This window comes from Hyperoodon ampullatus (genome assembly GCF_949752795.1).
Source record: "Hyperoodon ampullatus genome assembly, chromosome: 2".
In the NCBI taxonomy this organism is placed as follows: Eukaryota; Metazoa; Chordata; class Mammalia; order Artiodactyla; family Ziphiidae; genus Hyperoodon; species Hyperoodon ampullatus.
The window spans coordinates 175,208,533-175,234,474 of record NC_136915.1 but is presented as its reverse complement, the minus strand read 5'-3'; the positions used below and the strand labels follow the sequence as shown (position 1 = coordinate 175,234,474).

The window sequence follows — 25,942 nt, the reverse complement described above, 5'->3', positions numbered from 1 at the left end:
TGTTTTCCTGGGGTTTACCTTGTTCCTTCATCTGGTACATAGCCCTCTGCCTTTTCATCTTGTCTGTCTCTCTATGAATGTGGTTTTTGTTCCACAGGCTGCAGAATTGTAGTTCTTCTTGCTTCTGCTGTCTGCCCTCTGGTGGACGAGGCTATCTAAGAGGCTTGTGCAGGTTTCCTGATGGGAGGGACTGGTGGTGGGTAGAGCTGACTGTTGCTCTGGTGGGCAGAGCTCAGTAGAACTCTAATCTGCTTGACTGCTGATGGGTGGGCCTGGGTTCCCTCCCTGTTGGTTGTTTGGCCTGAGGCAACCCAACACTGGAGCCTACCTGGGCTCTTTGGTGGGGCTAATGGCAGACTCTGGGAGGGCTCATGCCAAGGAGTACTTCCCAGAACTTCTGCTGCCAGTGTTCTTGTCCCGACGGTGAGCCACAGCCACCCCCTGCCTCTGCAGGAGACCTTCCAACACTAGCAGGTAGGTTTGGTTCAGTCTCCCCTGGGGTCACTGCTCCTTCCCCTGGGTCCCGATGCACACACTACTTTGTGTGTGCCCTCCAAGAGTGGAGTCTCTGTTTCCCCCAGTGCCGTCGAAGTCCTGCATCAAATCCCACTATGCTTCAAAGTCTGATTCTCTAGGAATTCCTCCTCCCGTTGCCAGACCCCCACGTTGGGAAGCCTGACGGGGGGCTCAGAACCTTCACTCCAGTGGGTGAACTTCTGTGGCATAAGTGTTCTCCAGTCTGTGAGTCACCCACCCACAGTCATGGGATTTGATTTTGCTGTGATTACACCCCTCCTTCCATCTCATTGTGGCTTCTCCTTTGTCTTTGGATGTGGGGTATCTTTTTTGGTGAGTTCCAGTGTCTTCCTGCCAATGATTTTCCAGCAGCTAGTTGTGATTCTGGTGTTCTCACAACAGGGAGTGAGAGCACGTCCTTCTACTCTGCCATCTTGGTTCAGGCTCCGAAGCTCAGGTTCTTGATGTCTCATCGCAGGAAGAATTCAGTGAGAGACAGTGGATTTATTTAGAGAGAAACACACTCCACAGACAGAGTGTGGGCCATCTTGGAAGGTGAGAAAGGCACCAGGGTATGGGGTTGTTGGTTTTTATAGGGGTGGGTAATTTCATAGGCTAATGAGTGGGAGGAGTATTCCAGGTATTTCAGGAAGGGGCGGGGATTTCCAAGAATTGGGCCACGGCCCACTTTTTGATCGTTATGGTCAGTCTTGGAACTGTTGTGGCGCCTGTGGATGTGTCATTTAGCTTGCTGATGTGTTACAGTGAGCGTATACTGAGGCTCAAGGTCTAGTGGAAGTTGACCTCTCCACCATCTTGGACCCATTTAGTTCTAATCAGTTTATGTCATGTCCTTGGGCTTTGTCATTCTTTCAGAGGTTGTGCCTTGCCCCCTTCCCTCCTGTTTCATTCCTTCCCCAACCTACGGTTTTGGTCCAGAGGGAAGAGCTCTGGACTAAATCAGGACACCCAGATTCAAGTCCTGGTCCTGCCACTTGGTGGCTGAGAGACTTTGGGCAAATCCCTTTACTTGCCTGTGCCATGGGGTGGCTTTGAGGCCCAGGTGAGGAAACACGGTCCAGGCGCACAGCCCTGACTCCACGGACTCTCTCTTTCTGCTCGGCACCCTGCCGTGTGGGGAGTCACTCAGTTTACCTTGAGCCCTGGGCCCTTCCTCTCTTTTCTCTCAGTCAACCTGGATCAGAAGGGGAGGTCATTGGAAAAACCAAACAGCCAGAGTTTGGGGTAGAGGTGGCCCGTGTGAGTGTGACCCTGTGTGAGGCGTGGAGCCCCGACCCTGACTTGGCCCACTCTCTTCCAGCCCTGAAGGATGGCTGCCATGTTGGGGGACACCATCATGGTGGTCAAAGGCCTTGCCAAGCTGACCCAGGCGGTCGTGGAGACCCACCTGCAGCACCTGGGCCTCGGCAGGGAGCTCATTATGGCGGCCAGGGCCCTGCAGTCCACGGCCGCAGAGCAGATCGGCATGGTCTTGGGGCAGGTGCAGGTAAGGAGCCCAGTTGGCAGTGGGCTGGGTGCCAGTGGGAGGGGGCCTTGACTTTTCACCATCCAAGGGGAGGGTTTTAAGCAAAAACGAGTGCTGGAGCCGTGGTTGTCAACACGGCCTGCTGTAGCAGAGCGCCATCCACCTTGGCATCACCTGCGTGGTCCCCACCCCTGTTCCTGACAGTCTGAGGGCATGGGGAGGGTGTGTGTGTGTGTGCGCGTGCACACGTATGTGTGTGCCTGGGCATGTGTATGTTGGGAGCTGTGCTGCAAGGGTGCCCTGCTGCCGCACTCCTCCCGTTTCTGCTCTGACCTTCTGGATAAGGACACGCACGCTCCTCCAGGCTGTGGGACATCCCAGCCCGCCGGCCTCTGGTCATTCTCAGAGTTAGGATTCCCAGCTCTCCCCTCACGCTCTCTAAGGGTCCAGTGGCGGTACTGCGTCTCTCTCTCTACACAGATACCTTCAACTTGCAGAGGTGTTCACACCTGTGATCTCTTACAAGCCTCACCGCTGTCCTGGGAGGGGTGCAGACCCAAATGCTTACCCCCTTTCTCAGATGGGGAAACTGAGACTAAGCAGTTTGATATCAGATTACTGATCGACAGGACCGGAATCCTGTGTCCTCTTCCCAGTCTCAGACTCCTCGCCCGTCGTCTCTCTGCTGAGGCTGGGCTGGGCCCTGGCAGCCTCATTTGGTGCCTTCGCTGGTGAGGAGCCATCGCCCTCCTGTTGGCTGTTTGCCTGTGGAGCATCCAGGAAGTGAGGTTGCCCAGCACCCTTGGGCCGCCCAGGAGAGAGGAGCATGCTGGACGTGGGCAGGCCCCCCCGAAGGGTGAGAGGGAGCCCAGGCTCCCCGCTCACCCCTCAGCTCCCCTCGGACGGGCCTGGCCCCGGTCCTTGGAAGAGGCAGGGCCGTCCCCTGGGACAGCCCCTCGGAGGTGGGAGGGAGTGGCGGTCCCCCACCGCGAAGGAGGCGCCGAGCAGGGCGATGGTCTCCAGTGCGCTCCCGTTCCCTCCCTGCACACTCAGTTGTGGGTTTCTCCCCTGTCTGAGGGGACGGAGGGGCAGGTACTCCAGAAACCCCTCTCCGTCTAGCTCCTCAAGGGATTTGTTCACTTACTCATTCAGCAGACACTTACTGAGTCTGGTCCCATTGAGACACTGAGGCCCCTTGGCTGCCACATAAACAGCTTATGGTACCGCAGGGCCGGCGGCCAGCGCTGGAGTAGTGGGGCAGACGGAGTGGTGAGCCCGCGGCCGGCGTGGGAGCTACAGGAGTTACACGGCTCTCGGACCCTGTCCCGGACTCCCTCACTCCAGGGCTTCCCTGGCCATCTGACAGGGGGCCCTTGATTCCAAATAGAATTCATTTCTGCTCCGAGGAAGGTGCTGTCAGATGGCCTCGGGGCGGCCCGTGGGGCAGGCCTTGGCTTGGGATACCTGCTCTGCCGTTGGCTGCCTGGTGGGCCTTTACCAGGTTATTTCAGCTCTCTCGGCCTCCGTTTGCCACTGATGAAATGAGAGTAACCGCCTGTCTCTCTCCTTCCTCCGGAGGGCAAGTCTTACCTGCTTAGATCCCACAGTGTCTTATAAAGCTGAGAGTGAGAAGGCTTTGGGGTCTGCTGCTGTTTCTGCAGAACCTACAGGCTGCACTCCGTGCACTGAGTCCATTTCAGTGGAATCAGGGAATCCAGGTCCCCGACCTCCCTTCAGGAGTCAGTGCTGTTCTAATTATAGCCTTCTCGGCCCTGTTCCCCTGGCCCCGTCCTTGCCTCGCGTAACTCTGTGGCTGTGGGGGGAGCCCTCTTTTCAGATGAGGAAGTGGCAGAGAGGGCTCAGGAGCTCTCTCCAGCTCGCTAGGGGTTCAAAAGTGGAAAGAGCCTGGGCTCGAAGCTCAGGTCTCGGCGACTGTTACAGGGGAAATACGGCGTTCTCTCCCCCTCCTCTCCTGTCCTGTACCCCCTGCTCCTGGAAGAGCCAGGCCAGGTCCTGGATGTGACAAGCCCTCTGGGGAGAGCCCCTCGGGGGGCGCCCAAGGCGCTGGCCTGGAGTGGCAGGGCGGCCCTACCTGTGTGCTGCGCTCGCCTCCTCTGGTCTCCGGTTGTGCTCCGACTTCTCAAAGCTTTTCCCCATCTTTTGCCCTGGTTCACCTTCCCCAAAGCCCTGGTAGCCTCTCTTGAGCCCGGATTTCCAGGTGAGGAGCTTGCTGCCGGGAGAGCGGTCGCTCCCCTGGTCTGGGCCGGGCACCCAGCAGGTGCTCAGGGACCACGGGCGGCTGGCTTGCCGGGGCCCACAGGGCAGAGCCCTGGCAGGAGCAGGGCTGGAGTCCGGGCCTCCTGGCTCCTGGGCTGCTGCTCGCCTCCGGAACTGGCCACGGGCCACGCGGGTGACGTGGTAGGGCCCTCCAGAGGGTCAGAGGGTGGGACGCTCTGGTGTGCTGTCCTGGCCAGAAGGGGACGCACACAGGGAGGGGCTCCTGGCTGGCCTCTTGCTCCTCTCACGTTGGCGTTTGTTCCCTGCAGGGTCAGGAGAAGCGTGAAGAGTCTTTTACCAAGAGCTCTGACGACCCGCAAGCAGAATTCCACTCCTCAGGGCTGAGGGCCGAGGGCGCCTCCGAGGAGTTGTCTGCGGCCTCCTCCCCCGATCAGTCCCCTCCGCCCTGGGATCATGCCCACAGCCAGGGCCCAGCTCCTGCCTATGTTGCCAGCGGACCCTTTAGGGAAGGCGGGCTCCAGGGCCAGGCCGCCTCCCCTATGGGCAGGGTGAACGGGCCGCTCTTTGCGGACCCCAGAGACCCATTCTCTGCCACGGGCCTGCAGCGAAGGTTCTACCACCAGGACCAGTCCCCTGTGGGGGGCCTGACGGCTGAGGACATTGAGAAGGCCCGGCAGGCCAAGACTCACCCCGAGAGCAAGCCCTACAAGCAGATGGTGCGTGCAGGAGACCCCCAGGGTGGGGCTGGGGTTTTCCCCCAGTGCTGCTGGTGTCAGGCCCCCTCTTCGGGGACATTCTTCGGGTGCCGTGGCCTGGAATGTCAGGCACACGGGGGCCTCTTCTGGGAGGAGTGTGCTGCTGGGCGGAGCTGCTGCCTTTGGGGGTGGAGAGGACGTGCGGGGGGGGCGGCGTGAACCCCCGAGGGTCGGTCCTGTCCCTGTTCACTGATCCCCTGAGGTCTCTTTCTTTTCGTCCTCTAGCTCAGTGAGCGGGCTCGTGAGCGGAAGGTGCCAGTTACGCGGATTGGGCGGTTGGCCAACTTTGGAGGTGAGGTGCCAGTCTCGGTGAGTGGAGCGGGGGCCACCGTGGGGCCTGTGTGCGGTGGGGAGGCTGGGGACCCAGGGATGCCGCGGGGAGGGTGGTAGCTCCTGTGTTAGCCATGCCGGGATGTTTTCCATGGGTGGGCGATTCAGTCTCTGCCTCAGCTCACCCCTGGGGGGTCGATGCGTGGCTGATTCCACGCTGTGGGCTGCGGCTTTGCTTCTCGGTGGGCAGCATCTACAGCATCAGCTTTTCACTGAGGCCTTTGGAGGCCCCTGCAGGGAGGAGGTGGGACAGTGGGGCTCTTTGGCTCCTGGACCCAGTGTTTTTTGCCCAGCCATTTGGGGACCCGTTTGCTGGATTCCCACGGGCCTGCGGGCATCAGTGGAATGATAACGAGGTGCCGTGGCCCCGAGCTGCTGTCGTCCATTTTAGTGTGCTGAGGAGTTGTGAGTTTGTTCTTTTCTTTAGGGGTTTGCATAGCCATTGTGTCCAGTTCCCCTGTGCTCTCTTCGTCCAAGTTGGAGGATCATTTTATAGTGAAGGTTTACAGCAGTTGTCTCTGCTTTTATGACATTGTATTGTCATATCTGACCAAGATGTTCCTGTTGAAAGTGCCGTCCTTTGCTGTGGCTCTACTCGAAGATGGAGTGACTTCTCTAAAGCCCGCTTATCCTCAGTAGGTTCTCCAGACAATACAGTTAATGAAAGTAACAGCCTTGGCAACTTGATTCACGTACCCACCTGGGGCAAGTGCTTATCTGCGAGGCTCTGTGTAACAGTGGTCTCGTGGATCGGTTCATGTTGATGCCAGTGCTGACTAGTCACGAAAGCCCGCTCTCATGTGTCTGAGCCTTTACCTGCCTGCCCTTTGCTTTGCTGGTTTGTACGTCTCCCCTCCCACAGACCGTGCATCAGGCACGCTGCTCTCCCCGGCTGCCTCTCCTCTTGTGGAAACCCCGTCTTACTCCTTGTTCAGGAGTGGCTCTGGGCTCCCTGATAGCCTGGTCCTCTGGAAGCTGGCCTGCTGTGTGGGTTCTAACATCGAAGGAAGGCTGGCTGTCTTCCTTAGGTGCAGAGCAGACTAGGTGAATTGGATAGAATTTTCTCACCTCTGAGGTTTTCTTCCATAATTGTTATCTGAAAATGTGGCATCTGCTGCTACTTAGCTTTTCAGGAATCTAGCGTACAGTGTCATCTGAGTTTTAACACAGAATTATTGCTTCATTTCACTTTAATGGGTTAGCGTTTTAAGCAGTTCCTCATAGGACATTGTAACTCCCTGGGGTGCCACTACCAGAATGGGTCTGAGTTGCTACTCTGGTGGCTTCCCGTGGTCCTTATTCCCCAGAAGACATGGCACTTTCCCTGCTTTGCTCAGTGGCTATTAGTTGGGACATTTATTATTCTTAAAGTATTAGATGGAGATTCTGTTCTCTCCCCTATTAGTTTGAGGGCAGGAACTGTTCTCTTCTTACTTTGTAGTTAGTCTTTCTCTGTAACCTATAATCCTCCTCCCCACACGGCAGACCAGGGCTCACCACAGAGCTCTGTCCCCGTAAGGCTTAGTTTGACTGATGTATTTTAGAATGGGTGTAAGCCTCGCTTGTGAGTCTTTGCCGGGGTGGGGCAGTGGAGGACCTGTTTGGGAAAAGTGGTCAGGATGAAGGTCGTGATGGCCAATTAGTATTTGATGGAAGTCCTGGTGAAGCAGGCAAGAGTCAGGCCTTTTTGGGGGGTGGGTTAAGGAAAGCAGACTGAAGTGAAAGCGGTTGTATAGGAAGGTGTGTAGGACAAAAAGTCAACTTCGTTAAAACCAGGGTACAGGGCTCCCCTCAAGGTGTGGGGGCCGTGGGCTGCCAGAGGGAGCTGGGGTTGGGGGTGAGGAGAGACCCTGGTCTTTGTAGGGGCTTTGCACCACCAGGAACCTCTTGAGTCCTTGCTGACAGCTGCCTGATGCCTGGAGCCGCCCTTCAGAGTCTGTGCTGGAGATGTGCTCACAGCTGTGATTCTCAGCTGCACACGTTGTTGCCCAAGCAGTTGGCAGCTCATGTGTCGGGATTAGAGGTGGCAGGATGGGAGCAAAGAGGAGCCAGGTCTGGAAAGAACGTGAAGTTCTGGCCCCAGAGGTGAATTTTGAAAACCCCTATCCAGAGGTTTTCAGACTGGGGTTTATGACCCTTTAGTGACTGTGAAATCATTTTAGTGGGTCAGTACCAGCATTTAAAAAACAAATTAAATAGAATGGAATTGAATAGAAAAGGATCAGAATTAGTATCATAGATCCTTAGAACTGCACATGTTACAAAAATATTTCTGTTTCAGAGATCTAAATATACTATTGATATATGTTCTTCATTGCATTGTGAAGTATATGGCTTACTGGTGGGTCATTATCTAAACGGTTGGAAGTAACACTGCTCTACTTTCTTCTCCTAGAAAATACTTCTGGCCTTTCTTCCCCTCATGAGGGTGAGATGTTTTTGAGGTGCAGACTAACAGACTTTAGGAAGTTGTTACACTGCAGGTATGAAGGAAAGGGATTGCTCTAGATGGCAGGGGGGTAGGATTGTATTTGGGAAGTCAGCAACAGGTATTCAGCTATATAGAGGCAGAAGGCAGGGGCTTTCCATTTGGGTGGCTCATTCTGATGCTGAGATGGCGCAGGAACTCTAGGTCTAATCTGGCTGTGGGACATTATGGATCTGATGCTATGGGCATGGTGATCCTTGGATATTAGATTTTGTTGGAGAATGAAATGAAAGATAGCATCAGATATTGGATTTGGGGTCAGAAATGGGCTTTAGGTCATCATAAGATTTGAGTTATAATTCCGGCCCTGCTTCCTGTGACCTTGGGTCTTGCCTTGGTTTGCCTTTCTGTGAAATAGGGGTCTTGCCATTGACTCCAATGGGAATATATTGGTAAATGTTCCATGTGTATCTGAAAAGAATTCTGGCATTGTCAGGTGCAGTTTATCTATCTGTCTAGTCTAGTTTGTTACTCATATTAAATCAGATCTTTTAATGATTTTTTTGGTATGTTCATTCTTTTGTTCTTTTTTTAAAATCCTTTTTAAAATTCTTTTTTAAATTAATTTTTATTGGAGTATGGTTGCTTTACAATGTTGTGTTAGCCTCCACTGCACAACAAAATGAATCAGCCATACACATACAGATATCCCCTCCATTTTGGACTTTCCTCCCATTTAGGTTACCACAGTGCATTAGGTAGATTTCCCTGTGCTATTGTATGTTCCCATCAGTTGTCTATTTTACACATAGTAACAATAAAGTATAGGTGTCAATCCCAGTCTCCCAATTCCTCCCACCCCACCTCTTTCCCCCTTGGCATCCATACCTTTGTTCTCTATGTCTGTGTCTCTATTTCTGCTTTGCAAATAAGATCATCTGTACCATTTTTCTAGATGGTATGTTTATTCTATCAGCTATCAAAAGAGACATTTAAAAGTCTTATGCTATGATCATGGATTTACCTACCTCTTAGTTCTGTCAATTTTTGCTTTAATGTTTTGAAGCTGTGTTACTGGTTGCTTACAGATTTAGAATTCTTATATCCTCCTGGGGATTGACTCCTTTATTATTATGTCTTACCTCTCTTATCTCTATGAAAGTCTACATTGTCTGATATTAGTATAGCTGTTTTCCAGCTTTTTTGGGGGGGGGTCTGGTCAGTGTTTGCATCGTATATCTTTTTCCTTCCTTCTCCTTTCAACCTTTTGTATCCTTATATTTAAAGTATGTCTTTTGTAAGCAGCATATATATTTTTTCTTTTCCTATGATTTAGGTACAGACCATTAATCTTAGTCTTATAATGTGAGTATTTAGTTCATTTACATTTAATGGAGTGGCTGATGTATTGGGGTTTATATTTACTGTCTTAGTCTTTGTTTTACTCTTTGACCCATCCATTCTGTTCCCTTTTTTCTCTTCTGTCTTACCTTCTTTTTAAAACATTTTTACCTTTTTTTAAATTGAGGTATAGTTGATGTATAATACTATGTAAGTTTCAAGTGTACAACATAGGGATTCACAATTTTTAAAGGTTAGATTCCGTTTGTAGCTATTATAAAGTATTGGCTGTATTCCCTGTGCTGTACTATATATCCTTGTGGCTTATTTATTTTATACATAGTAGTTTGTACCTCCTAATTCCCTACCCCTTTCTTCCCCCCTTCCCCTTCCCTCTCCCCACTTGCCTTGCCTTCTTTTGAATTAATCAAAGAGTTTTTTTAATTGTACATGTTTTCTCTTTATTAGTTTGTGTGTTATTATTCTACTATACTTTTAGTGGTTTCTCTCGAGATTACAGCATACGTTCTTGACTTACTACAATGTAATGGAAATGATTATTTTTGCTACTTCCCCAGTAATGCTAGCACTTCAGAACAGTTTAAATCCCTTCTTTGTGTGTGTGTGTATGTTAATGTGGATATGTATTTTGTTTCTACATGTTTTATATTCTATACTAAATTATTAAGATATGTTAAACCTCACAAGATGTTATTTCTTTGTATAGCCCATATGAATTTAGATTAGCCACATATTTACCCTTTTTGTGTTTCTTTCTCCCTTCATTTTTATATTAGAATTCCTCTTGGGGTAATTTTCCTCTTCTCTGAAGAACTACCTTTTCTCTTTTTTGTAGTGCAGAGTGGTAATCATTAATTCTCTGTTTTTATTTGTGTGTAAATATCTTTATTACACTTTTGTTTTAGAAGGTATTTTGGCTGGGTATAATACTCCATGTTCAAAATTAAGTCTTTTGGACACTTTAGCAATATTATTCCACTGTCTTCTTTTTTTTGTTTTGTTTTGTTTTTGTTTTTTGGCCGCACCATGCAGCATGTGGGATCTTAGTTCCCTGACCAGGGACTGAACCCGCGCCCCCTGCAGTGGAAGCGCAAAGTCTTAACCACTGGACCACCAGAGAAGTCCCTCAGTTGTCTTCTTAACTTCCATTGTTTCTGTTGAAAACTTAGCTATTCGTTTTATTGCTGTTCCTTTGAAAGTAATTTGTATTTTGTCCTCTGCTTTTAAAATTTTCCTTTTGCTTTTGTTTTCTAGCCGTGTGACTGTGACATGCCTGGGTCTGATTTACTTTGTTTTTATCCTGCTTGGGATTACAGAGCTTCTTACATCTGTGCTTGATGTCTTTCATCAATTTTGGAAAATTCTGGTCATTTCTTCAAATATAGTTTCTGCCCTGTTCTCTTTCTCCTCTCCTTCTGGGACTCCAGTTACACATATGTTAGCTCTTTCCTTTCTGTCCTGTGTGTCTACTCTTTTCTATATTTTTCATTTGTGCTTCAGTAATACAGGTTCAGAGGAGAGAGATGTCTTACCGCCTCTGCACCTATGAAATGAGGGAGAACTGGACGATTATAGAAATGAGACCAACAGATCAAGTCGGCACTAGAGAAAACTTACCAAAAGGAGTCTCGAGCACTATGTGCCTGACTTCCTGAGGGTACACGCTGCACACTTGCTGTCGCTCTAAGTAGCCAGCGCTCCTCCGGTGCTCTCTGAGGCAGCAAGACAGATGCCCTGTAGGTCCAAGAGACGTTTGTGCCCTTGGCAGGGGTGAGGGAGCATGGTTTCTACTTTTTCCAGGAGTATACTTTAAAAGGGACTCTTTTGTCTATTTTTTGTCACTTAGAGCCTCTGTGAAGGAGATTAGGGCCGTTATAATCTCCAGTTACAGATGAGGGAGCTGAGCCACAGTTGCCAGTCACCCAGGCCCATAGGTGCATCTGTGACAGTCCTGGGACCAGGGCTGAGGAGGCCTGTATCACACAGATGGCAGTCTGAGCCTGTTGCCCCTGAATTCGTCTCGTCTCCCCTGAGCCAGCAGAGGGGCTGTCAGGTCTTCCCCCCGCCTGCCCCGCTCTGGCCTAGTTCTGAGAACCGAAGAGAACACTCTACAGGGAACTTCCTCCACTGCTCCTTCCTATTCGCCTTCCTGCGATGCTGTGGGTTGCAGCCCCCTCCCAGGCCCCCTCTTCTTCCTGGTGCCTGGTGCTGGCACAGCATGGAGGATGCAGGTGATGGAAGAGAAGGTGGAATTACCAAGGGTTCGGGAACACCTTGAAGTGAAGGAAATATCCTTGTCCGCTGCCTTTTCTGGGTGGACTTTCTTGTCTTATCAGATCAGAAGGATTGTTGGATGTGTTGAAAAAGGGAGGCCTGAGAACAGGGCCTGGCACGTGGGTGGTCCCGTGTGAGTGAAGCTGTTTCACCCTCAGATTTGGCCCTTCGCAGAGGGACTTCGGGGAGGAAGGAGCTGGGCCAGGGGCCTGGGCCCCCTCATCAGTCCCGCAGCCTGGGAAGCGGCCCAAAGCGCCCCCACCCCCTTGGGGAGACCCTGCTCCTTGCTGCTCATCACTGCCACCGCGTTTCTTGCCTGCAAAATCTCCGTTTGTGAGAGAAATGTCAGGAACTTTCTTGGAAAGGGCTGGCGCCTTCTCACAGGCTAGGGTGGCGGCCAGGCTGCTGACGGTGGCCATGGGCCCACGGAGCTGGTTCTGCGGCTGGACTCCCCTGGGACATCCGTGCGGGCTCAGCCGGGCCTGCCTGTGGGTCAGAACATGGACAGGCGCTGTCCTAAGGGCTGGGGGGGCCAAGGTGGAGTGGAAGGCCTCAGGTGACGCCGGAGAGTGAGCGAGCACGGGCTCGGGCTGTCCTCATGAACGCGGGGAGTCCGAGGCAGAGGCGCTGATCTCCCAGGGGCCGCCTGCAGGTGCCACCCAGCTCCGGGGGAAGGAAGAGCCTGGCTGGCCTCTGCCCTCCTCTCTCTGCAAGGTTCTGAGAATGCTTCCAGGTCAGCAAGGTTGGGGCTGGCGGGAGGGCCAGCCTGTTCTTGGTTCACTAGCGCAGGAGCTCCTGAGGTCAGGGCTGGTGGGGCTGCAGTGGGGAGCCTGTCCCTTGGCAGCTCCTCGGGCCTGGCCCTGAGGGAACTCGCAAGGGCACAGAAGGAGCCTGCGGCCTGCTTTGCGGAATGTTCCCTCCGTGATTCAGTGTTCAGTGACAGGTCCTTGGCCTTGGAGAGCTTTGGCTCTGCCCAGCAGCCCAGAATGGGCCAGAGAAGAGTTTGGCAGAGTGTGTGAGGGGCCTAGCAGGGGGCCCTGCAGAGAAGGGCGCTTGGCGTCTGCTCTCAGTGGCCAGCCTGGGTAACCTTTGACACGTCTGCCTCTTTGGTAGGCTTGTCTTTGGACTTGATGTAGGCAGAGGAAAATCTAGAGGCGGAGGGACATTGGTGAAGGTCACTGCAGTGTGAAGGTTAGCGTTGCTGTTGCCATTCGTTTGCTGAGTCGGACAGTGTGCTTAGGGGGTAGGGGAGGGGAGGTACCGTTTGACCGGGGACACAGCTCTGTGCCCAGTGTCCTCCGGGGCTGGGTTGGGGTGTCAGAGAGAAACAGGCAATGGCAGCTCCATCCTAGCACACCAGGGTGTCCTTGGGGGCGTTTGCAGATGACCGTGGCTTCTGCTCTGGTCGCCAGAGCTTGCCTTATGCTGCCCTTGTGCTGACCCACCAGCAACGTGGGGTGTTGAACACTTGAAACGTGGCTGGTCCAAGCTGAGACATGCTTCGAGGATGAAACGCACATTGGATTTTGAAGACTTAGTACAAAAAAAAATTTAAAAAGTAACATCTCTCTAACAATGTGTATATTGAGTACTTGTTGAATTGATAATATTTTGAATACACTGGGCTAAGTAAACTATATGATCAGAATTCCTTTCACATGCTTCTTTTTTAACATAGCCCCTAGAAAATTTAAAATTATATGTGTGGCTGGCATTGTATTTTTTTGGCAGCACTGGTCTGGCCCTTTGAATAGGAGAAAGGACAGTAATAGCAAACACCTGAATAGTGTTGCCTTACGCCCAGCCCTGCTGGGAGTGCTTCACTCTTATTCAGCTGTTTAATCCTCACACTGACCCATGAGGCAGGAGCTACTGTGACAACTGGCAAAGCAGAGGGTGCACGGTTGTCTAATGGTGGGTAAAATGTACTGCAAAAACATTTTAAAAAATTGGGTTATCCTCTTATGATTTTTAAAATTTATTTTTCATTAAGTAAATTTTTCAGTAAATTCAATAATAATTTTCATAAAAGTGATACATAATCATTGTAGAAAATTTGGAAAATGTAGAAGCATGTGCAGGTTTCCTTGCCTGGTGTGAGACTCCCAGCCCCCCAGGGCTGTGCTCGCCAAGGCCCACTGGTCTCGGGGCCTCTTTGGTATCTTCCCTGGGTCTTTGCCGTCCCTCCTGCTGTGGTCAACGTGCTCCTGCAAATGTTCTTCACTCTCTCACCTAGTGTGCTCCTGCCCCGCAAGCCAGCTGGAACTGTATTTAAAGTAGAGGAAATAGGCCCTGAGCCAGGCTCCTGGGCTTTCTGTGTGCATTTAGTGGCACCTGCTGGCCTCCTCAGGCCTCTCCTAGACAGTAGGGATCACCCAGTTCCAACGTCTGGACCAATGAGATGTTAATAAACCTTGATTTCAAAGACTGCTGACAGGAGAAGGAGGGCCTGGCACCCCACTGTCCTTAGAGCACCGTCAGTGCCTGTGGGGCCTTCCCCGCAAGTGAGGGCTGTAGCCTGAGCTCCTGGGAGTCCCCATGGCTTTTGTAAAATGTTCCAGTTCCCACCAATGACTGCTTTATATTGCAGTGGTAATGCCTCTCCTTGCGACTTCAGTGAACTGGGTTAGAGAATTCTAGAGTATTGGAGGCTCTTCACACAGACTGTGAAGTGGGCAGCTGCATCCCAAGGGAATGCCCAGTGTTGTCAGGATGTCCTTGGCCTGCAGCCATTCCTGGTCCACATTCCATTTGTGCTGCATCCCGGCCAATGCGTTTCTCTATCGTACGTTGTTTTGGGGTTGGGGGGGGGTGTTTGTCGCGTGAGGCTGTAGCAAAGGTGATGGAAGTGGTGGTGGAGGAGGCTTTTCCAGTGAGAGCCAACCTTGAGGCAGGTCTTCTCTGAAAACAACAGCTGTGTATCTCCTACCTCTTTATCCCCTCCCTTTTCAAGATGTCTGGAGTGTCAGCGAAGGTCCCCAGGGGAGCGAGGCAGGTGTCTGTGTGGGGCTGCTCCGGGCCTCGTGGGTGGAGGGCAGTGGGCAGCCCCTGAGCCCTCAATCTCCTCCTTGCAGGTCTGGCCGTGGGTCTGGGCTTCGGGGCCCTGGCCGAGGTCGCCAAGAAGAGCCTCCGCCCTGACGACCCCTCAGGTGAGCTGGGCCCTTGATGGGGAGGGGACGGTGGGCCCTGAGAGTTGGGCCTGTCAGCTCCCAGCTCCCACCTGCCTCCCCCGAGGCTTGGCCTCCAGGGGCACCTTTCATCTTGTGTTCCGTGTTCATGGCAGCCCTAGAGTTTGAGGCCTGAAGGCTGTTCTGTTCCTGTCCCGGCCCCCGTTGGCTCACCCAGCCGTCCTGGTTCCTCCGGGCCCGCACACCTTCCCTCTTCTGATAGGAGCCTCCGGCTTGGCCCTGCCTCCGCCCCTGCTCTGCAGAGCCACTGGGGCCCCAGGTCTGGCCAGGTCAGGTGCCCAGGGCTCCCTGTTTGGCTGTGGTCGAGGGGTGTGGGAGCTGCTGGAACAGACCCCATGGGCCCCCCATTCCTCCACCTCGTGACCTGGGGTGGCCATTACCTCTCCAGCTTCAGACGCTTTGTCTCTGAGGTGAAGATCGTGACTCCTCTGTCCCCTGCCTCCCAGGGTCAGCCCGGGGTCAGGTCAGAACGCTCAGTTCCCCCTTGTCTGGGCGGCCAGCTGTGGGTGGTACTCCATGGAGAACATTCTGCAGACTGGCTGCTCTGAAACCTGGGGTGCTTAGGATGCTCTGATGATGGGTCAGGGGGCAGCTGGAGGCTCCACCCACCTCCTACCTGGTCCCCTCCCCCAGGCTTGTCCAGGTGTTGGGGGGAGGCGGCTAGGCAGGTGCAGGACGCTTTCCCTTCAGCGCGGTCCTGGGGGCTGTTGAGAGCAGCCCTGCTAGAGCCATCTGCTTGGTGGATTTCTCAAAGTGTACTTGAAGTTCTGGGCTGAGTGCCCCCTGCCCCTGGCCCATTCAGGGGACATCAGTTCATTCCGGTACTTGACACCTCCTCCCCCCTTCCCTGGGGACCCTGAGTGATACCCACTGTCCTGCTGTGCTGTGGTCCCTGAAGCCCTAGCTACAGCCTGGGGGCCCTGAAGGGGGGCCTGCCAGCCACCTGGATGGCCCTGCTTCACCTGCAAGGACCCTCTCGAGGGGATGGGGGCCTCTGCAGAGAAGGCGCTAACCTGTCCTCCAGGCCCCTGAGTATGTGTGTGTCCTTGGAAGGGACCGGAGAACAGAGAGGATTAGGGAGGGTATTTTTAGTATTGGTGCTGAGGCTCTGGGAAGTGAGAAGCCAGCCTTCCCAGGCACAACCTCTCCCATCATCCCTCCCAAAACTGGCTGCCCTCCGTCCTGCCCCGTCCAAGCAGGAAGGAAGCTATACTGGCCCCAAGGTTACAGCTGGTGTCCTTTGTCAGGGAGGTGGTGGCCCTTGGGGGTCAAGGGACCTAGGTGCCACTGGCCCAAGAGCAGGACGTGGGGCTCAGGCCCAGAGGGACGTGCTCTAGCTTCCTGAGCAGGCCTGGGAACCCCTGGGCCTGGAGGGCACCGACCAGCCTGGTCCAGGCCTCCCCAGGGAGTCTCTCCTGAGGGGGGCACGCCCACCACACCCTTGGGCACCCCTGGCTCCCCCTGGGTTGTTTCCAGAACTAGCCTTGCCCGGGCAGGGGCCCAGACTCCAGCCTGTGGAGACTGGCCAGCCATGAGGAGCGGCTGCCTGGAAAGCTCAAGAGGGCCGGGCGCCGTCCCTGGATCTCAGGGGCGCTGCTGTCGCCCGGGTCTGCTGTGTCCCTAGGGGAGAAGATCTCCCTCCTCCTGCTGGGGCCATGGCGTCTCTGCCCCGCCCACCTCTCCTCAGGGACACAGGCCCAGGTCCCGGCCCACAGGGCCCAGGGGCTGGGCCGGGCAGAGCGGACATAGAGGGCCGCCTGTCCCTGCTGCTGTCCGAGGCGAGGGGTGATCTGGGCACCCTTCTTGGCCTAGACACCCTGGAGTGGCCCTGCCCAGGGGCTACAGCTTTCTTGACCCCCGGCATCTGGGCTTCTTCCTGTGGAGCTCAGATCTCTCCCCTTCCCGGGACCCTGTCCTGCTGTCCGGGACCCTGGGGTGAGCCTAACCCCGTGCAGGCCTAACAGCTGCCTCAGGTGTGGGCCTTCAGTCTCACATTCCCCTGAAGCCCACCACCCTGGTATATCAGAGGCCAAGCTGGACACGGCCCCAGACGGAGGGCAGTGGCATGGCGGCCACCTCCTGTGTTCCCCCCTTGGGGACCCAGCTCAGACCCACTCTGAGCGCTGGGCCAGGCCCGTGGTGATGCAGGCTGAGGAAAGTGCCAGGCTCTGTGGGGGGCAGCCCTTGGGGGTTCCTGATCTAACTGGGCTCACAGGACAGAGGGCAGGAAAAGCACCGACTGTCACTGGGTCACCCCCTCCTCATCACCTTGAGTCACCACCCTGCACCCTCCCACCCCCGACTGTGCTGAACGGAGGTTGTCTGCACACCTGAGGTCCCTATGCGTTCTCCCCAGGCCAGCTGGCACCAGCCGGGTGAGGCTGTCCTTGACCCTGAGCTCCCCTCCCTTGAGGACTGCGCTCTCACTGCAGCCAGTGGCCCCAGGTGACTGTGCAGAGAGTCCAGGGGTGCTGGTGACCTTTGTCCAGCACACTGAGGGCCGAGGGACAGTGACTTGGCAGGGGCTGATACGGAGGGAGAGGCCCCGTGGGCGAGCCTGTGTGTGTGTGTTGGGAGGGTGTTGGGGGTGGGCCCGGGGAGACCTGGGTGGCCCCCGAGGGCCTTCCTCGGCATCTGGGAGGTGGGTGTGAAATGTGGGGTTAAAGTTGCATTGCCGGTTTTGTGGACCCCGAGGAGGAAAGACGTTGAGTGAGCCCTTTGTGTCAAGCTCTGTGCTGGGACTTTACTGCATCTCACTTAAAACGTGTTAAACGCTGACGTCTTGTTATTGTCCCTGTTTTTACTGGGAGAACCAGTGGTTCCCACAACCAGGAGCAGGCGGAGGGGCCTCTGGGGGATCCCAGGCCCAGCAGCCCCGCCTGAGGGAGGCCATGGTGACTTTGCTCCTCTGCAGGGAAGAAGGGCGTACTGGGTTCCAGCCCCTTCCTGTCAGAGGCCAACGCGGAGCGCATCGTGCGGACGCTGTGCAAGGTGCGCGGGGCGGCGCTCAAGCTGGGCCAGATGCTGAGCATCCAGGGTGAGTGCGGCTGTGCGGGCTGGGGGCGGTGAGGCAGCGTAGGGAGGGGAGCTGGGGGCGAGCAGTGGGGGGCGCCGCACTTGGCCCCGATGGGAAGGGATGGGAGGTTTCCTGCCCACGGGCTTCTCTTGCTTGAAGCCTGGCTGTTAAGAAGCCACCTGGGATGTTTAAAAACAGCGTCTGAAATAGGAGCCCACGGTTGTTTTTCTGGCTTCTTTCTGAGTGTTTTGACATGTCCAGAGGTCCTGGCGTCTCAAAAGCTGGGGAGAGTCCGGCTGATGCCCCCCGGCGCCCCGCGTGGTGGTCCGAGGGTGCTGTTAGGGGAGCTCACGGGCCTGCGGTGGTGTGACGCCGGGGCATGGGCTGTGTGGCCCCGAGGAAGGAAGGCCGGGGGAGACGGCAGCGGCTGAGCCGGAGGCTGGCTCATTGCAGCCCCCAGAGCAGAGCTGGGGGTTGGGGGGCCCTCGGGGCTTCTGATGGTGCTTCCCAGGGGGGAGCACCCGAGGGGCTGGTGTCCTGAGTGGGAGCACAGCCAGTCCCCCCACAGGCAGTCAGATGGACTCACTGAACTGGCCAAGTGAGGGACAGGAATAACCACCCAGGCAGCTGGGCGCGGGCACTGCCTGTGCCGGTGCGGAGTCCGGAGCGGCACGCGCCCCTCGGAAGCCCTTCTGTGCGAGAGCCCCGCCTCTAGGACGGAGAGCCTCAGAGATGCGGTCACAGCTCTGCAGGAGCGGCTTCACCGAAGGATTCTTTCTGGTCTCAAAGAAACAAACTGAAGTCAGCTGCCGTCCGGCTAGTGAGCTGCGTGTTGAAGCTTCTGTGTGCGTTACAGAATATTTCAGAAAGCTTTTCAACGATGTGGCAAGTGCTCGTGAGAAACGGCTGCAGGAGGGGAGTCGGCCAGAGCGTCTCCGGGCAGCGTGACTGCAGTCAGGGAAAAACGCATAGGAAAGGGTCAAAACGAAAAGAGAGATCAGTAGTTCTCTGTAGGTAGATTATGGGTATTTTAAACATTTAATACACGTTGTTCCCTAAATGTGTTTCTTCTATAATCATAAAAAGCTATGCCTGCTCTTTCTAAGGAATCCACCTCCTCAGGTCCCTGGGTGAGGGTGAGTTCAGAGGCCCCGGCACACGCTGCCCCGCACGCCATCGGCAGGGCCCGGGCTGCACAGACGCACCCAGCGCCCGGCTGGGGAGGGGTGCCGTGGGCCGGGCTGCGGGGGTCTCGGATTTGGTTGTTGCCCGAGGTGGGCCAGGAGTGTGCACGGGTCAGCGTCCCTGCGTCCCCTCTGGAGCCTTGGTCCGCAGTATCAGGGGTCTGTGTGCCAGTGGGGAGACGCTCCGCGGGAGCCGGGAGAACCCGAGGCTGGGCCTGCTGTGTGGCGCCGGGCCTGTGCCTCGTCTTCTCTGAGCCTTGGGTTCAGCACGTGAAGGGCAGAGCGGCACCTTGGCCTCCCCCCGGGAGACCTCGCTGGGCAGGGCTGATAGAGGTGGCCTGTGCGCCCTCCTTCCGTGGGGTCAGCCTTCCACTCTCTGAATGCTCTGCTGCCTTCCAGACGACGCCTTCATCAACCCCCATCTGGCCAAGATCTTTGAGCGGGTCAGGCAGAGCGCAGACTTCATGCCGCTGAAGCAGATGATGGTGAGGCCGGTGCGGCTCAGGGTCCGGGCGCTGGCAGCCCTGCGGAAGGGCTGGGGGAGGGCCCCTCAGGGTGTCCCCGGCTGTGCTCACGGCCCCTCCCTGGCCTCTCCCTCCAGAAAACTCTCAACAACGACTTGGGCCCCAGCTGGCGGGACAAGCTGGAGTACTTTGAGGAGCGGCCCTTTGCAGCCGCCTCTATCGGGCAGGTGCACCTGGCCCGCCTGAAGGGCGGCCGCGAGGTGGCCATGAAGATCCAGGTGGGCCCCCGGGGTGTGGGCTCGGTGCCTTCAGCGGCTGCACAGGGCCGAGCCGGGCCCTGCAGTGAGGGGCCTCTGCACCCCACGTCCCCTGTGTGTCCCCGTGCCCAGGGCAGGGCCTGTGTCTCTTCACTTCTGTCCCGGCACCTGGTCAGCGGTGGGTGCCGAGAAGTGTTTGCTAAGTGAGTGACTGTAGGAGGGAGGACAGCCTCCCAGCACGCTTGTTTTGGGGGTGGGCAGGGCCTGGGGACAAGTGACTGTCTGTCTGGGGCCTGAGCCGCAGGGATGGGGATGGGGGAGGGAGCGGTCGGCGGTGGAGAACAGGGTCGCGGTGGGCCCGGGGGTCACGGCAGCCCTGGTGGGTCTTGGCTCTGCCTCGCGGAGGTGCGGGGTCCGGGAGGGACACGGCTGGGCAGCTGGTGGGTGGCCGGGGGGCGGGGACACCGCGGGGCCCTGCTGTGTCTGTCTGCCTGACTCCCCTCTGTCCCCCGCAGTACCCCGGCGTGGCCCAGAGCATCAGCAGTGACGTCAGCAACCTCATGGCCGTGCTGAACATGAGCAACATGCTTCCAGAAGGTCTGAGGCTGCCGCTGGGCAAGGGCAGGCCTGTGGGCGGGCTCTGGGGACGCCGGGGGGCCTCCCGGGGAGGCCCCAGTCCCCCTGACGCCCTCCTCCCTGGCCCAGGCCTGTTCCCTGAGCACCTGATCGACGTGCTGAGGCGAGAGCTGGCCCTCGAGTGTGACTACCGGCGAGAGGCCGCCTGTGCCCGCAGGTTCAGGTGCGGCTCCAGCCTTGGGACCTTGCCCATTGCTCCCGCTGGGGAGACAGAAGGGGCGGCTTTGGGCAACTCGTCGTGGGCTGAAGGCCCCCCGCATCCCCCGGCTCTGAGGGGCGATGGCTGGGGTTGGGGCCTGAGGCCGGAGCCGTGTCCCGCCCAGCTCGGGGCCTGGGGGGCTCAGCCCTTTGCTGTCCTATGTGTCGCCCCAGCGTGTTGGTTGGGCAGGATCAAGGAGGCCCGGTGTGACCTCCCACCCACCCCTCCAGGGAGCTGCTGAAGGACCACCCCTTCTTCTACGTGCCCGAGATTGTGGACGAGCTCTGCAGCCGCCATGTGCTAACCACGGAGCTGGTGTCCGGCTTCCCCCTGGACCAGGCCGAGGGGCTGAGCCAGGAGATCCGGAATGAGGTGGGTCACAGGGTGGGCCTGGAGCCGGGGCAGAGCGGGCAGGAGGGCTGCTGCGTTTCCCCACCTGGTGGTACGCTTGGCCTCAAAGTCAGCTCTGGGCGTGAGGCAGGATGGGGTGGAAGATGGGGAGGGAAATGGGAGTCAGGATTCCCCGGCCCAGATCCAGGGGCCACCGGGCGGCCTGGTGCTGGTGACGAGGACCCACCCGGCCCCCAGATCTGCTACAGCATCCTGGTCCTGTGCCTGAGGGAGCTGTTTGAGTTCCAGTTCATGCAGACAGACCCCAACTGGTCCAACTTCTTTTACGACCCTCAGCAGCACAAGGTGAGTGCCCAGTGGGGCTCCCACAGGGAGCCTGAGCTCTGCTGGAGCAGGGTCCGAGATCTGGGGGTCTCAGCCCCCCGCCACCCTGTCCCCCCAACCCGTGCTTCACTGGGGCAAACCCTCCCCGGTATCGCCCGTTCCCAGGTGGCTCTTCTGGACTTCGGGGCAACTCGGGAATATGACAGATCCTTCACGGACCGCTACATCCAGGTAGGGGTGGGGGCAGGGCTTGGCCTTGGCCCGTGCTCTCCTGAGGCTCAGATGGGATGCTTGGGACTCGGGGGCGGGCGGGCGGGCTTCTGTCCTCATGTCCCTGCCTGTCCGCAGCATTTGGTGCCCGTGGATGAGGCCGCAGCCGCCTCGGGCTCAGGGGAGTAAAGGGGAAAGGTGGGTGGGCCGGCAGCTGGCCTGTGTGGGGAGGGGCAGTGCTGGCCCCCTGGACCCTCAGGAGCTCCCCTCTGTGTGCTGCCCACGGTCCCCTCTGCACCTCCGCCCAGATCATCAGGGCTGCTGCTAATCGGGACAGGGAGACCGTGCTGAAGAAGTCCATCGAGATGAAGTTCCTCACCGGCTACGAGGTCAAGGTGAGCTCCGAGCCCCACCCCCCCACCACCACTGTGACTCTGGAGACGCACAAGGCCTGCTGAGCCAGACTCAGCCCCGGGCCATGGACTGCTTTTCCCTTGAAATCTGAAGGGAATCTCAGTTTACAAAGGCATGAGATCAGAAGTGACAGCTGCTCTGGAGGGTCTCCACAGGGCCCCTGGGCCGGCCCCACCCCAGCCCCTGAGCTGAGGGCCTCAGAATGCCAGGGGACTGGTCAGCAAGCTCTTGTTTTACGCCCCACTCCAGCCCATTTGAGATCCCAGTCACTGGGCTCATCGTGTTGGCGCGCGGGGCCCGGGTGGGCAGATGGGATGGCAAAGCGCAGCCCTCACGTGCTCAGGCCTCACCCGGGGGGAGGGTAGGGGGGCGCAGGCAGTATCCTAGCTGCCCTGTACGTGCAGGGGCGGGCATCTGCGTTCCCGTCACCCGGAACCCACTCAGGAAGCAGCACTGTCCTCTCCTGATGACAGTGGGGAAGGGCTGCAGACACACGGGTGGTCTCAGGTCTCCCACCTACGAGGAGTGCAGAGACTCAGGTCAGCTCAGGCCTACAGACTGTTCTTTCTGGAATGACAGGTGTTTTGTAAAAACTTTGAATTCGAGTCCCCTCAGGCATTCGGCCGCAGACCCCGCCGCTTCCTTTCTTCTTACAGGGAGCCCAGTTCACACATCAGTGATGTTCTCCTGGCCCCCGCTGGTTTGAGTTTACACCCTGGTTAACGTTCTTCAGTCTGGTTGAAACACTCACCTACCTGGCCCACTCCTCGGGGAGCACTCAGTCTAGGCCCCGTGATGGGAGCCCTGGGCTGGTGAGGGCTCTTTGATCTTACCTCCATTCACCTCCCTCCAGGCCATGGAAGATGCCCACTTGGACGCCATCCTTATCCTGGGGGAGGCCTTTGCCTCGGAGGAGCCCTTTGACTTTGGCACCCAGAGCACCACCATGAAGATCCACAACCTGATCCCCATCATGCTGAAGCACCGGCTTGTCCCGCCGCCCGAGGAGACCTACTCGCTGCACAGGAAGATGGGGGGCTCCTTCCTCATCTGCTCCAAGCTGAAGGCCCGGTTCTCCTGCAAGGCCATGTTCGAGGAGGCCTACAGCAACTACCACAGGAGGCAGGCCGAGCAGCAGTAGCCGCGGGCCCGGCCGCTAGGCGGGACCCTCCGTCCTCCTGCCGCTAAAACTAGTAGGAAGCCGGTGGTACCCACGCTCCATTTAAACTTCACCCAGTGAGAGGAGGCTGCGCTGATGCGGGGCCGCTGCTCAGAGCCCGTGGCCAGCACTTATACACGGTTCTCGTCGCTGAGTGGGTGTGGGGTGAGAAGCGCTAGCACGGAAATGCAGCCCCACTGCTGTCTGGCAGAATCTGCTTATTGTTTATTCATCCGCTGAAATGACTCTCGATAAAAAGACGATTTTATTTCCTTTTCCTTTTTGTAACAGGGCTTTTTGCTAATGTGAATGGTAACCAGAAGATGAGAGTTCTCCCTTTGAATCCCTGCCACCAAAAGAAAAACCAAAAACAAAACCGAAAAGCCTTTTTGGATTTTATGGAGTGTGTAATACAAGGTGTGTGTGTGTGTGTGTGTATAGAACGAGGTTTGTGTTTTCTGCCTTGTCCTCTCCGGCTTGGATCTGCACCTGGGAGAAGTGCTGATCTCAGCAGTGCCAACAAACACTACTTCACCAAGCGAGGCCCACCCACACCTCTCTGGCTGGTTCCTAGAGGCTTTTTTGACAAGCAGAGGTTTCCAGAGGACCGCTGCCTCCTGTGGGGAGGGGCAGGAGCCGCAGAAGCGGGGAGGAAGCCGCGTGCTCTCGGGGTGTGTGTGGGCCCTTCTTCCCGCTCCGGCGCCTGGGCCTTTTGTGGAAGATGACGTGCACGTGTCACCTGCTTGGACCCAAGGGGTCGTTTCAGGCTGTTAACCTCTGCACAATTCTTGTAATTGTCTGATTTGTTTCAATTAAAAAAAAATGCTAGCATTGCGGCATTAATTCTTTCACTTGTAAAGGATTCTGAGCTGATGGTGAGGACCCCGAGGTCAGCGTCACACCCTTTCACGCCTCCAGACGCTTCTGCAAGGTTTGCTCCTGTTCCCAGCATGAGGCTCTTGGTGCCTGAACTCGGAAGGCTCAGTCCATGTTCCTCGTCGGAGAAAGGGTGCGGGGAGGGGACGGCACAGCTGCCAGGTCCCTGCCGCAGCAGCTTCCCAGGCCCCACCGCGCAGAGGTGGAGAAGCCACAGCTGCACCAGAGGCTGTATGACGCGGTGCTGGCAACCACGGGAAAAGGTGGCCACCAGCCAGCAGGGCGAGGGCCTGGCTTGAGCGGCAGTGACGCCCGGGTCAGGGATCAAGCGCAGCTGAGGCGCACTTTCCTGGGGCAAAAAACTTCACTCCTCAATCACAGGGGCGTTTTGAACGTTCAGGCGGGGGCCCTTCTAACGGACTGCGAACACCTTGAAAGGTGTGTTAGATGGTGAAGTAACTCGGAGAGATGGCAGTGGTCCCAGATGGGTCCTCAGAGTTTCGGGTTCTGAAAGGAAAATTCCTTTCAGTGGTTTGGGATTGACGGGAACAGACACGCTGGACTCCGGGACAGGATGCAGAGGCCGAGGTGGTCTCCACGACAGCCGCTGGGGGGCCCTTGAGGTTTAGCCCTGAGCCCAGCACCACGCGCCCATCTGCTGTCGGAGCTTTTACAGCCCTTTTAAAGAAAGACTGGATGTATTCTAGTTACGCGTTAACTCCTGGGACACTCAAAGTGGGCATTTTTATAGGTGAGGAAACTGAGGCTCAGAGGTTATGGTGAGCTGGCCGGACATCCATGCTCACACTCTAGTCCAAGCCAAAGGCTAGCAAACTATGGCCCCTGGGCCAAACCACTGCCAGTTCTTGTAAGTGACGTTTTCTCGGTACTGTCCAAGGTGGCGCTCGTGCCTACGTGAAATGGAACAGGGAGGGGTCTCAGGACAATTATTTAGCTGAAGCCAATTTAAGATTTCCTTTGTTAAGAAAGGCCTTACCTGCGTCTCCTCAGCTGTGTCATTCTAACTCAAGAGCTGCAGCACAAGTCGTGGGAAGTGTCCGCTGCTTCTCTGCAGGAGGAAGACAGAAGATCAAACGGCTGCCCCGTTTACAGTCAGCGGTGGCACCGGCAGGGAAGTCTGGCTGGGGGCAGGCCCTCAGTGCAGTGGGCTCCCTGCTGGAAACTGCATACAGCAGCGCCGCCGCCCACAAACGGCACAGCCTGGCCTTGCACACTGAGCCAATACCAGGGAAGTTTTGACCAGAAGAGGGGAGTTCAAAGCTTCGAGAGAATGGAACACTATGCCACCTGAGCTATGGAAGGAACTAAGGAAGTCCTAGATTAAACTAACCCCACGTCCTTCTAGTGTAACGAGGAAGCTGGATGAGGAGAGGGACTGGCAGAAATTGGGGTCAAACGAGATGAAAAGAGTCAGTCACCTTTTCTCCATTCCTCAGACTTTTTAATCAGGGAAAAGAAGACAAAATACTCAATTCGAACAGTTCCCTGTTTTATTGCAATACATCAGAGTCTGGTTAATATTAAGTGATGCCAACGTAAAATAGCGGCGAGGCGTCTTCTGTTACGTTTTCACTGTCCCACCTTAAATATTTCTGTGCAAAAGAATCCACACCATTGTTTGGGAGCAGAGAATCTCATAAAGTTCCCTAAGACAATGAGGGGATAAAACCAAACAAAATGAAATGAGTGGTAAGAGGCCAAAGCAGTATCTTTTCCCCTTCCATACACACTTATTTGTCAGCATTATATTCTAAACAGAAAAATGATTACACCCAGGCCATGCAAAACTGTACAATAATATTACAATGAGAAAAAAAACCCTAAAAAATTTATAAAACAAATGGTATTACACTATCAAATAAAAAGGCAGGTCACTTTGTTTTCATGAAATCTCAAGGTTGACTTGTTTTCATCAATTTCCCCCCATAAATGCAACGGTTTCTGTGTGTAACGGCTGTCCCTGGGAAGGGAGAGGAGTGCCGGCCTAGCGGCCGGCGCTGAAACGAGAGGCCAGCTGGAGCGAGGCCCTCTTACGGAGCAGGACTCTGCAGAGAACACTGGACTTGCATGACGAAGTCATCACAAGGAAAGAGGTATTAAGATGGGCCCAACGAAATGCCATGTGGCTTATCTAACGAATGCAGGGACGGGGCCACCGAGAGGTGCGGAGCAAGGCGCCCAGTTACTTCCCTGTTTTGCCCAGCGGACCAGGGCAGTGGTGAAGTCTGGCCGCTGCCGAGAATGCCCCTCTGTC

General features: G+C 55.9%; 1 protein-coding gene across 1 annotated transcript; it reads left to right on the top strand.

The window, feature by feature from the left end:
• Positions 1–1,846: 1,846 nt before the first annotated feature.
• On the top strand, positions 1,847–24,046 carry COQ8A (coenzyme Q8A; the record flags this gene model as incomplete). The annotated part of the gene is made up of 14 exons (XM_079698360.1): positions 1,847–2,023; positions 4,549–4,956; positions 5,221–5,287; positions 14,464–14,538; positions 17,492–17,614; positions 19,177–19,262; positions 19,379–19,519; positions 20,014–20,095; positions 20,204–20,297; positions 20,564–20,705; positions 20,922–21,029; positions 21,174–21,239; positions 21,527–21,613; positions 22,486–24,046. The coding sequence occupies 14 exons, from the start codon at positions 1,847–1,849 to the stop codon at positions 22,771–22,773; spliced, it is 1,944 nt and encodes a 647-aa protein (XP_079554486.1). The 3' UTR covers positions 22,774–24,046.
• Between the last annotated feature and the right edge of the window lie 1,896 nt (positions 24,047–25,942).